We start from the raw sequence: 12,228 nt of genomic DNA on the forward strand, positions 1-12,228 counted from the left end.
AATCATTTGTTTCAATGAGGCTTTCCATTGAGTATAACAAGCAGCATTACTTGGGTCAATTATATTCATAGGTCATTGCCAAGAAGGCAGTTTTAAGGCTCATGACAACCCACAAAAACTTTTGAATATAAGCTTCTGAGGACAGGAAAGGATATAAACATTTCCTTCTTGGTAAAGTGCACCTTCATTTTGAGAACAATGTAGAACATAGATAGTTTGGAAAGTCCTGATCAGAAACCTCTTGTGGTTTTACACTAGTGTAACCATAAGTGTAACTGGAGGTCATTCGTTTTTCCAGTGTTATGTAAAGAGGTATCCAGTATCTTATTATACAATGGACCATACACAATATCTTGTGGATGGTCCATCACAAAAACTATTTATCAGCCTTAGGATGTTAATGAAGCTCTCTTACTCCACCAAATAAGCTGATACATTTGCATCCCAGACCTCTAAATCAGTGGGTTTGCAAAGTTTTACACTCCTCCTGGTTCATGTAGGAGGACAATACTTGCACTGGAGCAGTCTAATGTTGTTACATTTGACTAAATCAGGGGTGGAAATCAACCAGCCCTCCAGATATTGCTAGACTGTGATATCCTAGCCAGCAAGCCTGGAGTTGCAATCCAATATCACCTGGACAGTTACATGATCCCTTCCTCTGGATTAAAAATGGATTTTAAAAAAATGTTAGATGTTGATTGATGTGTAGAAAATAGCTTGGTTCCTGTCCTTCCCTCCTTCAGCCATATTAAGTAGAAGGAGCTGTATGGGTTGCTTGTGACTTCATGCTCAGAGCTTGCATAACTTGCCTTTTTTAGGATACACTTCCCAGAATCCCCTAGATAGCATTGTTTTTCCTAAGCTCAGCATGTCTCTCACTCTGGCTTTCATTGGAACAAAGCCCTCTGATTCTTGGTGATGATCCAACTTATTAACTTTGAGCAATTTTTCAAATAACCATTAATTCTCAAGCTATTATTAATATCGTATGGAATCCACATGGAACCAAGCAATGAGATATGAAGCTCTTGCTCCACCAAAGCTAGCTCAGTAAAGATGTTTAGAAGGAGGGTGTCAGGCTATGAACAAAGAACTTTTTAAATGAATGCTAAGAAAATAATTTAAAATACAAACCCTCAAAACAACTTGAACAGTGTCACAATTTGAATAAATACAACATTGAATAGCACCATATGTTAAAGAATGGGGGGGGGGGGATTAAGTGCTGATAGAGGCAACTCCTTCTAGTGCAGTGGTTCTCAACCTGAAGGTCAAAGTCTTCAGCTTCCAGAAATCCTAACAGCTAGTAAACTGTTAAACTGCTGAGGTGCTGAACTTGCAGATCGAAAGGTTGGCAGTTCAAATCTGGGGAGCAGGGTGAGCTCCCGCTATTAGCCCCAACTTCTGACAACCTAGCAGTTTGAAAACATGCAAATGTGTGTGGATCAATAGGTGCTGGCCACATGACCTTGGGGGTGTCTATGGACAATGCCAGCTCTTCGGCTTAGAAATGGAGTTGAGCACGAACCTCCAGAGTCAGACATGACTAGACTTAATGTCAGTGGAAAACCTGGGAGTTGTAGGCCAAAACACCTTAGCACCCACAGGTTGAGAACCACTGTTCTAGTGCTAAAATTACATAGAAGTAAACTTGCTATGTACAGACTCAAGGGTGCTGCAGACTGCAGTCTTCTTTATTAATAAAACATACATTTATCTTTAATGATTCACAGTAATGTTCCACTTACATGGCAGATTATATTCAAGTTGTTTACAGCATCTTATAATTACTGCAAGAGGGGGAAGGAATGGTGTGGCGAGTGAATGAATTCAGTGAGTGAATAAAGGATGTAATCTCCATCTACATTGCTCTCAGTTTTTCAGACCAACCATGCAAAAAGTGTGTTTATTGCATCCAAAAAAAACTCTGGTTACTGATTTCACCTAATCTGATTCAATTCTGAGACCATCGAATCCAGCTTTTCATTGTTTTGCTTCCTTGGTTCCTGTTCTAAAGCTGAACATCTCAATGAACTCAAGGTGGTCTGTCCCTCTCCCCATTCATCCTGATTTCAAGGAAATAGAGATATGTTTTGTTTTTGTTTTTTAAAGTAGGATCAGTTACTTGTCTTCTTTCATTCTGTCATACCAATAAAGCACCTCAAGCCCAGCAAAATCATACATTACTAAAAGGCTTACAATTTGCATGCCAGTTCAGTAAATTAGCCCGAAGCACGCTTGGCCACAAAATATTTACGCTTGAGAGAAATTGACATGTTTTCCAAGGAAACATTTTCCAAAATTGCACTGAGTATATTTGTGTTGCATAGTGGTTTGAGTGTTGGACTCTGAGTCTGGAGACCAGGGTTCGATTCCCTGCTCTGTCGTAAAAACCCACTGGGTAAACCTGAGCAAGCCAAGCCACAGAAAACCCCATGATAGCCTCATCTTAAGTAGCCACAGGTTGGAAGCAATATGAAGGCACATGACAACAAACATAACTTGAAGTGCTTACATCCAAAAAACTTGCTATTTTAGTAGAAAACACGGCTATTCTTGGAGGATGGGCTGCCCACTCACTTTTTTTTATAAGGTGAGACTATTAAGTTAATAGGGAAGAAATTAGTTACTTGCCCTATGTGAGTGGAAGGACCTCCTTCTCTGGAGGATTTTAAGCAGAGGCCAGATGGACATCTGTCAGGAGGGTTTTGATTGTGTTCCTGCATTGCAGGGAGTTGGACTGAGTGGCCCTTGGGGTCTCTTCCAACTCTACCAATCTATGACTTTCTACATGGCTCTTTCAATACAAGCAAATATCACTCACTTCAGTTGCAGTCTTTGTGCATGTGCACCAGTTTGGCACCAAGCTGTCAAATGTTTCCCGCAGAACCATGGCAAATACTTGCCATCAGTTATGAACCTGTTAGCCAAGGGAAGCTTTGCCCCAGAAAGGCATCTTAGAAAAGAAACATTACAAAATATGCACTGAATGATCTAAAATCTTGTATTGTTTGGTTTAGGTTTGGGAGTGCTTTCTTCTTTGTAATCGTCTTTTGTGCAACTGTTCTTTTTGACCACATCTTCGGCCCACGTGGGTTCCTTGGGAATTTCCCACATGTCCTTCTTATGGAAAGATTTCTGCAGAGTTGGAGACAGGCCTCCTTTCCCATTGTAGCCATTCACCTGAGCAAGGAAGGTTTCCTGCTGGCTACAACACAAGTGAGGGTCGCAAGCTTTGGAGATACACGGGGAGCTGCAGAGGATCTCTGGACTCTTGAAGTCAAGATACTCTGGCTGGATGGTGACGGAATGGACCCCTGCTTCATGGAAGACCTCCCTCATTTTGGACGAAGCCTCTTCATAATCAGACCGAGAGTCACACTTGAGGTGGAGAGTAGCAATGTTCTTCCCTTTGACAAGCTCCCAAACATGCACCTCATGAATGCTGCTCACCCCGGGTACTTCCAGTAGTTTGTTTGCTGAGGAAGAGAAAGCAATAAAAAAGAAAATAAATTTTGCAAAGATTTCAGTAAGTTTCAACACTCATTTTAATAGCAGCTCAGAAAAATGTAGAAATAACACTTAACACAGGAGAATTAAGCACTTGATGCATAACCAGAGCTTGGAAAAAAGTAAAAATTTGAATGGGATTGGGAACTTGTTTGCCTTTTATATGTATGTGAACCGGCCTGAGTCCCTCTGGGGAGAGTGGGCAATCCAGAAATAAAATATTATTATTATTTGATACACTGCAAGGTTAGTACACAGCAAACAAGATCACTTTGCTGGCTTTTGTATTTGATCACATGTCGGAAACTTCCCAACTGTCTAGGACTGTGTGATGTATCGCCAAATAATGTGTGCAGATCCAAGTAAAGTGGCCTTTTGCAGCTGACAGATGGTAATTTTGTCAGCGCCTATTGTTTTTAAGTGCAGGCCAAGGTCTTTATATTATTATTATTATTATTCATAATAATAATAATAATAATAATAATAATAATAATAATATATTACTTGATCATTCTACTTAAATATACCTGCCTGAGAATTCGAGTCTTTTTAAGGGGACTCTGTATGAGGACATGACAAAGGGCCTTCTCTGTAGTGGCACCCCATTTGTGGAACTGTCAGGCTTAACTGATTTAGTATGTACATATAGTGTGAATTGCCCCAATGTGAAATTGTATTAATGGGCTTTAACTTGCCTGGTTTTTAATATATTTATTAAATATATTAAAAACCAAGCAAATTAAATATATTTTAATCTTTAAAAATAATAAATTCCATGGTTTCGCATTCATGTGGTATTGGTGTGGAGGGATGGGTGTTGTTTTGCGATTTGTGCTGGGGATAGCATTTAATTTCATTGTACAATGTAGGTAAAGGGTAAAGGTTTTCCCCTGACATTAAGTCCAGTCATGTTCAAGTCTGGAGATTGATGCTCATCTCCATTTCTAAGTCGAAGAGCCAGCATTGTCCGTAGACACCTCCAAGGTCATATGGCCAGCATGACTGCATGGAGCGCCATTACCTTCCCGCTGGAGCAGATCTATTCACATCTGCATGTTTTTGAACTGCTAGATTGGCAGAAGCTGGGGCTAACAACATGAGCTCACCTCGCTCCCCGGATTTGAACCAGCGACCTTTCGGTCAGCAAGTCCAGCAGCTCAGCAGTTTAACCCACTGCGCCACCGGGGGTTCCAATGTACAATGACAATAAACTTATTCTATTCTACTATTGTTTACTATTTTAAATTGTTTGTTGTTACTAATTTTGCATTAAACGTTCGCTGGAACACAATGAATTGCTCTTTTATTCATGGTTCTGGAACCTAACCCTATTCTTTCCATGCTTTATCATTTATTTATGAGCACAATGATTTCAGGAAAAAGCAGGGCTGCTGCAGCACTGCCATGTTCTCAAAGCACATGCTTTTGCTAATCCATCAAGATTTGAGTCAAGTTGCTAAGACACACCACCATGTGACTCAGAATCCCCAAGTGCTTGAGAATGTAGAGCTGATGGTGTGAGCGTATAATCCAGAAATATCAAGCCAGCAAAAACCCTCAACCATTTAAGTTCCTCAACGAAAAGAATGTAGCTTACTCAGGATTTGCATATTAACAGCCTTGGGAACCATCTGTAGCAAAATAGTTGCCGTCTCTTTGATAAGCGGGACAGCTGAAGACAATATGATGAACACCATAAGGATGGTCAGGCTTGGATCGATGTAGCACTGCCAGTTGCAAGGGGCGTTCTCCTCTAGCGGGAGTGCATAGAAGATTGAAGCAGCAATGACAACAATAACTGAACCAAGTGCATCTCCCATCACATGCAGAAGGACACCTGAAACAAAAGATAAGGGAAACTTCAGCATCTAATCATGGCATAAGGAACTTCAACACAAGGTTAAACATGATCCAATTTTACTCTGGAAACCACGGTTGTCATCCCTATAGTAAACTCTAATCTGGACAAACAAGAGTCAAACTATTAAAAGAGCACACTATCGCAGAACTGTTAACGTACTTAAATGAAGCACATACAGGAAGACTAATCTGATACAATATATTAAGTTTGAAAACTAAAGAAAAAATGAACAAAGGCCCAGTGATGTGTAAAATGAATCAGCAGCAGTAAAAGTAAGAATGGACATTTTATATACTATGAGCCTTCCAAATCCATGGATTCTACATCCGCAAATTCACCCACATATGACTTAAGAGTAAGAAACAGAATTTTCCCACACCAATGTATATAATAAGGCGTGTATATAATTTTGATATCTACAGTGAGGTCCTGGAACCAAACTCCAATGGATGCCAAGAGCCCACTGTATACCATGTATGAAGAACACAATTATTCATTTTTACTACATGTGCACATATTGGGAAACTGGTCTCTTGTGCTTTTGCTGTGCATGTGTACATTCAGCAAAGCGTGCATTTTGTGCATATTTTCACACATGCTCACCAATTCTGTGCCTAAAGTCTTAACAAAGCATGCCTAAGCCAGGCATTCTGAAAAGCTGCACAACTATGATGAAAGCAGGATAATCTAGTATCACAGAGCAGAAGCCAAAGCCATGGGAATTCTCCAGGTGCCATGCATAAATGCCTAGTGCTTCTCATGCTCTACTCTTTCACAAGGTCAGCCTGGCTGCACATGATCATCCTTCCTTTGATTTGAACAGCAGTTATGTTGGTATTACCATTAGGCAAAGTGAACCAACTATCTCAGGTAGCAAATTAAAAAATCATGCAAGGAACACAAACTGTTAATTTCTGATTTATGGCATTGGTTGACATCCTGTTCAGTAGTTATAACTCCATAAGTGGGACTTGGGCAACGAGCTTTTAAGCTGTTATTTGTTAATGTTTATATTATGTTATTTTAATTGTATTAAGTGATCATTGTTTATTGTCTATTGCTTATATTATTTTCTGTATCTGTTGATTGCTGTAAGCCACCCAGAGTCCCTTTGGGGAGAAGGGATGGGGTATAAATTATAATTATAATTATTATTTGAAACACAACAAGATGAGCCCACAGCAGACAAGATCACTCTGCTGGCTATTGTATTGGATCACATGTCGGGCGCTTCCCAAGTGTCTAGGACTATGTGATGTATCGGTGAATAATGTGTGCAGATCCCAGTAAGGTGGCCTTCTGTAGCTAGCAGATGGTAATTTTGTCAGCGCCGCTTATGTTTAAGTGCAGGCCAAGGTCTTTAGACACTGCACCCATGGTGCTGATCACCACTGGGACCACCTTTACTGGTGGTATTATTATTATTATTATTATTATTATTATTGACACAAAAGCACAGTATGTCACAGCAAACGAGATCTCTATGCTGGATTTCGTATCACAAAATCACAAGTCGAACACTTTATTATTATTATTATTATTATTATTATTATTATTATTATTATTATTGCGGAGGATTCATGTTTACCTACATGAACAAGCAAATGGGAACCCAAAAACCTACTGTATTTGCATGATTTCCCAGTGCCATGATCTTCACAATCTTAGAAACTCTTTGAGATGCTGCCAGACTGGAAACGTAAGGGTTTTTGGAGGCTAGCATCTTCAGATGTAGCTACAATGATAGAACTCTGTTGTGGATATGTTGCCTACACTTGGGAACTGTGAAGACTGGCCATGGCAGGGAAGGAGAGAGCATTTGTTGCAGTATCCTGCTATCTGAAGCACAGCATATCATAGTTTCTAAAATGCACTTTTCCCCATATAAACATCTCAAAAAACAGGATGTATCTTAGAATTATTTGTGTGTGTGAATAAAGCTTTTTTCTGCTGCTACTGGTGGTAATGATGATGATAGTGGTCATCGGTACACTGGATGCCATGCCAAAAGATCTCAGCTGGCATTAGGAAACAATAACCATTGACAAAATCATGATCTTTCAACTGCAAAAGACCACCTTACTTGGATCTGCACGCATCATTCAAAAATACATCACACAGTCCTAGACGCTTGGGAAGTGTTTGACTTGTGATTTGGTTATAAGAAATCCAGCATATAGATCTCATTTGCTGTGGCGTACTGTGTTTTTGTGTCAGAATAGTAATAATAATAATAATAATAATAATAATAATAATAATCTTTATTTGTATTCCACCCTATCTCCCCAAGGGGATTCAGAGCGGATTTCAGGTATTGAAATTAGAATCTATAGCATCTTAAAATCGATGAAATACGATATCTTGGGACCACCTTTTCAGTGGGTTAACAATTTGTTGAACAACCTTTGAATCTGGTCTAAAACTAAATAAAGAAAAGATGAGACAAAACAGGGGATCTCTGAAGACGGTCCAGTACCTCTGATGTTCAGGGCTTCAGACTTTTTCTCTTTTTTCTGTACTTCCTCCGCCTGAGATGATTTCTCGATACTGATGGAGTCACCTGCATTCAAAGAAGAAACGCTGTGTTGTGTATAAGTTCTACAAACAGAAAAAAACCAATCTTTTCAAAACCATCTTAAATTCTTAAATTCTTAGAGTCTATAATTCTCCAACACTTGCATACACTCCCCCCCCTCTCTCTCTCTCTATATATATATAAACATGCATATATATATATATATATAATGTATACTATATAGTACAATTTACTATGGCCATAATTGCATGGAGTTTTTTTTAAGGATAACTCATGAAGTAGACACGTGCCGACATAAACATTATGTAATTTCTTTATTTCTACTTTGTTCCACATTGTTCCTCACACCTTTTCCCAATCTTAAAGGTCATTTAATGTATGAACCTATGAATACTGTGGAAACAAGGCTACAGGGGGAAAAGGCAATGGGGTGGTATATCAAGCATGGCCCTCCAGGTGTTTTGGACTTCAACTCCCACAATTCCTTAAGTGGCTGAGGGGGAAAAGGAAGGGGTCTGCGGCTGTTAGGAATTGTGGGAGTTGAAGTCCAAAATACCCGGCGGGCCGAAGTTTGTCCATGTCTGTGGTATATCATTTGCACAAGTTAACAAAAGTGAAAATACAACGTCAGGGCAAATAAAGAGAAAGTAAACATGAATGACAGGCACAAGAAAATAGACGAGAAAGAATATGTGTTAAAAAAGAGCAGTGAATGGGAAACAAAGTGAAAGGGAGAGAGCTATAAAATACGCAAAAGTAGGCTGAATTAAGTTCAGGTTTAGACTCCAGGACATTCCATTGTGACTATGCAAAAATTCCTGAATCTGAAGAAAGCCACAATTTCAAACACTTCTCAACCATGGAAACCCACTGGGTGACATTGAGCAAATCATACTTTCTCAGCTTCAAATGAAGGTATGTGCAACCCGCACCGCTACCCCCACCCTGCCCTAAACAAACCTTGCCCCAGGGAGGGAGGGAAGGAGGGAAAGGGGAAGGAAGGAAGTGAAGAGTGATGGAGGGGGGGGGGAGAAGGAAAGAGGGAGGGAAGAAGGGAGAGAAGAAGGGAGGAAGGATGGAAGGAAAAAAGGGAGGGAGGGAGGGAGGGAGGGAGGGAGGGAGGGAGGGAAGGAAGGAAGGAAGGAAGGAAGGAAGGAAGGAAGGAAGGAAGGAAGAAAAAAGAAAGTAAGCGAGGAAGGAAGGAAAAAGAAGGAAGAAAGGAAGGAGAGAGGGAAGGAAGGAAGAAGGATGGGGGGTGGGAGGTAAAGAAGGAAGGGAGGGAGGGAGGGAGAAAAGAAGGAACAAAGAAGGAAAGGAAGGAAGGAAGGAAAAAAGGAAGGAGGGAAGGAGGAAAGAAGAAAGGAAAGGAGGAAAGGAAGGAAGGAAGGGAAAAGGAAGGAAGCAAGGAGGGAGGGAGGGGAAGGAGGAAAAAAGGGAGGGAGTAGGAAAGGAAGGAGGGAGGGAAGGAAAGGAAGGAAGGAGGATAGGAAGTGGAGCAAAGTGAAGCAGAGAGGGAAAGGAGGAAGGAAGAAGAGAGGGAAGGAGGGGAGAGTGGAAGGAGGGAAGGAAGGAAGGAAAAAAGGAAGGATGGAAGGGAAGAAGGTAGCATGGAAGGGAGGAAGCAAGGGAGGGAGGGAGAGAGGAAGGAAGGAAGGAGGAAGGAAGGAAAGAAGGAAGGAAGGATAGGAAGGAAGGGGAACAGAAGGAAGCAGGGAGGGAGGGGAGGAAGAAGAGAGGGAAGGAGGGGACAGGGAGGGGGAGGAAGGAAGGAAGGAAGGAAGGAAGGAAGGAAGGAAGGAAGGAAGGAAGGAAGGAAGGAAGGAAGGAGGGAGGGAGGGAGGGAGGGAGGAGTGCGGCCCCGAGAGGCACCTGCTTGGCTTTCTCCCTGCGCCCCGTCTTCTTCCCCCGCTTGTTCCACCCGCGCGCCTTCCGCGGGGGCCATTTCGATGTCACGGGCGGAGGGGGGCTGGGTGTCGGGGGCGGCGGGGTCGCTGTCCCGGGGCGGGCTTGGGCGGCGGCGGGGGCGTCTGGGGCAGCAGCAGGCCCAGTCCTGGAAGACGAGGAGCCCGAGGAGGTTGACGGCGAGTCCGAGGGCGCCGACGAGGAGGACGAGGAAGGCGTCGCGGATGCCCTGGGGCTGGGCGAGGCGCTGGAGGGCCTCCACGAGGATGGTGAAGTAGAGGGCGGCCAGGAAGACGGCGTTGCTGAGCGCGCCCACCACCTCGGCGCGGCCCGATCCGAAGGAGGCGGCCGGCGAGCGGGGCCCTTGGCGGCGGGAGAGGCGGCCCGTGGCCAGGCCCACGCACAGCGCCACCAGGTCCGAGAGCATGCTGAACGAGTCCGAGATCAGCGCGATGGAGTTGCCCACGTAGCCCGAGACCAGCTCGGCCACGAAGAAGCCCGCCGTCAGCACCAGCATGAAGGACAGCCGGCACGTCTGCCCCGTGTAGCGCCCCATCGCCAAGAGGAAGAGGAGGAGGAAAGGGAGCCCTCCAACACACGCCTTGGGGCTAATGCTGGCCCAGCGACGCCTTCCCCTCGCCCTCTGGGCGGACTCGGCGCCTTTGGACCCGCGGGCAAAGTCTTGAGCTGGAGAGGAAGCCTGAGGCGCCAAGCCCTCGCCAACCGAGTGGCCTCCTTCCCGCCTCCGCCCCTGCCTTTATAGGCTTCGCCTTCTTCACAGCGACCCCTCCCCTTGGCAACAACAACAAAAAAAAGAGCAAGGCCTCAGGAGCCAAGGCGTGGAGCCAAAGACCCGCCCAAGCCCTTTGCCTGGAGACACAGGGTGCCTCCCAAATGGGAAAATGGTCCATGAGCTACTCCTCCTCCCATTCAGCCAGCTAGACCAGGCCTGGGCAAACTTGGGCTCGCCCACCAGGTCTTTTGGACTCCCACCATTCCTAACAGCCTCAGGCCCCTTCCTTTCCCCCCTCAGCTGCTTAAGCCCAAGTTTGCCAGGCCTGAGCTAGACTCAACAGCCCTTGTGGTTTCTTCCAGCTCTTCTTTTTTTCTGTGGCTGCTCTCCCATGACACCAAGGATGGATTAACTCTTAAGACAAATAAAATTGGGTTTATGGAACCACAGAAATCTCCCATTGCCAAGAGGTATAGCCTAACCCTATGGCCTCTGGGTCCAAAAGTTGGCACGTCCCAAATCGCTTTGCCTCCTGAGACAAAATCACTGGTGGAGTCCTGGTCTTAAAAGGGTGGATGCTATGTGGTCCATGAACCATTCTTCCTTGGCAAGCCAATGGTGAGGAATGACCTCACTAAGAATCTGCAGCCCTTTCATTCCTTCCCAGGGCACATCTACGCTGAACATGTAAGGCAGTGTGAAATGAGCAAACAGAGAAGTGTTTTGACAGTAGAACGAGACAGGAGTCTGCCATATACCATGCAGCTGTGGACAAGTCTACATAGGGACCACCAAACGCAGCATCCAAACACAGATGAAGGAACATGAAAGGCACTGCAGACTACTTCAACCAGAGAAGTCAGCCATAGCAGAGCACCTGATGAACCAACCTGGACACAGCATATTATTTGAGAACACAGACATGCTGGACCACTCTCACCACCACCATGTCAGCCATTGAAATCTACAAGCATGTGGACAATTTCAACAGAAAGGCGGAAACCATGAACATGAACAAAATCTGTCTACCACTATTTAAAAAGACTCTAAAATCAACAATAGGAGAAATCCTGACATGAAGCTATCAGGACCAGCTAACACCTCCCAACAAAGAATTCCCCCAGGCAGGAATCAGCCAGTCTTTGAAGCTGTGAGGCCATTCAGTGCTAATCAAGGTGACCAATTGCAACATTCACACTTGCCTCAAGCAGACAAGAGTTCGTTCTCTGGCCCTGGATATTATTCCACAGATATATAAACTCCACTTGCCTAGTTTCCAGCAGACTTCACAAACTCTGAGTATGCCTGCCATAGATGTGGGCAAAATATCAGAAGATAATGCTTCTGGAACATGGCCATACAGCCTGGAAAACTCACAGCAACCCATCTTTTCAAATAATTCCAAACCCATCATAATAATTTAAATAAAGGCATTTTAATGTATTCTTCCCTCAAATCTGCCACTCTATGCCCATTTACCTTGGGATACAAGCTCCTTCAGTGTGGCTTGCTTCCTAGCAAACTTTAATTGCATTTTAAAGATTCATACTGGTATCCTATATATATTTAATATGACTCTCCATAACCAGGGATTCTGCATTCACAAATTCCACCATCCTTAGCTTTAAAATATACCTTCCCCCACAAAAAAATCATGCCTTAAATTTGTCATTTTATATTAGA

At 43.5% G+C, this 12,228-nt stretch overlaps 1 protein-coding gene across 1 annotated transcript; it reads right to left on the bottom strand.

The window, feature by feature from the left end:
- Positions 1–1,662: 1,662 nt before the first annotated feature.
- SLC30A10 (solute carrier family 30 member 10) lies at positions 1,663–10,552 on the bottom strand. Its single transcript, XM_060754251.2, has 4 exons — positions 9,780–10,552; positions 7,851–7,934; positions 5,111–5,350; positions 1,663–3,482 (listed from the first exon to the last, which is right to left on the bottom strand). Exons 1-4 carry the CDS (start codon positions 10,366–10,368, stop codon positions 2,998–3,000), a joined length of 1,398 nt encoding a protein of 465 aa, XP_060610234.2. The 5' UTR covers positions 10,369–10,552; the 3' UTR covers positions 1,663–2,997.
- Between the last annotated feature and the right edge of the window lie 1,676 nt (positions 10,553–12,228).

Source organism: Anolis sagrei, chromosome 1 (genome assembly GCF_037176765.1).
Source record: "Anolis sagrei isolate rAnoSag1 chromosome 1, rAnoSag1.mat, whole genome shotgun sequence".
Taxonomy (NCBI): domain Eukaryota; kingdom Metazoa; phylum Chordata; class Lepidosauria; order Squamata; family Dactyloidae; genus Anolis; species Anolis sagrei.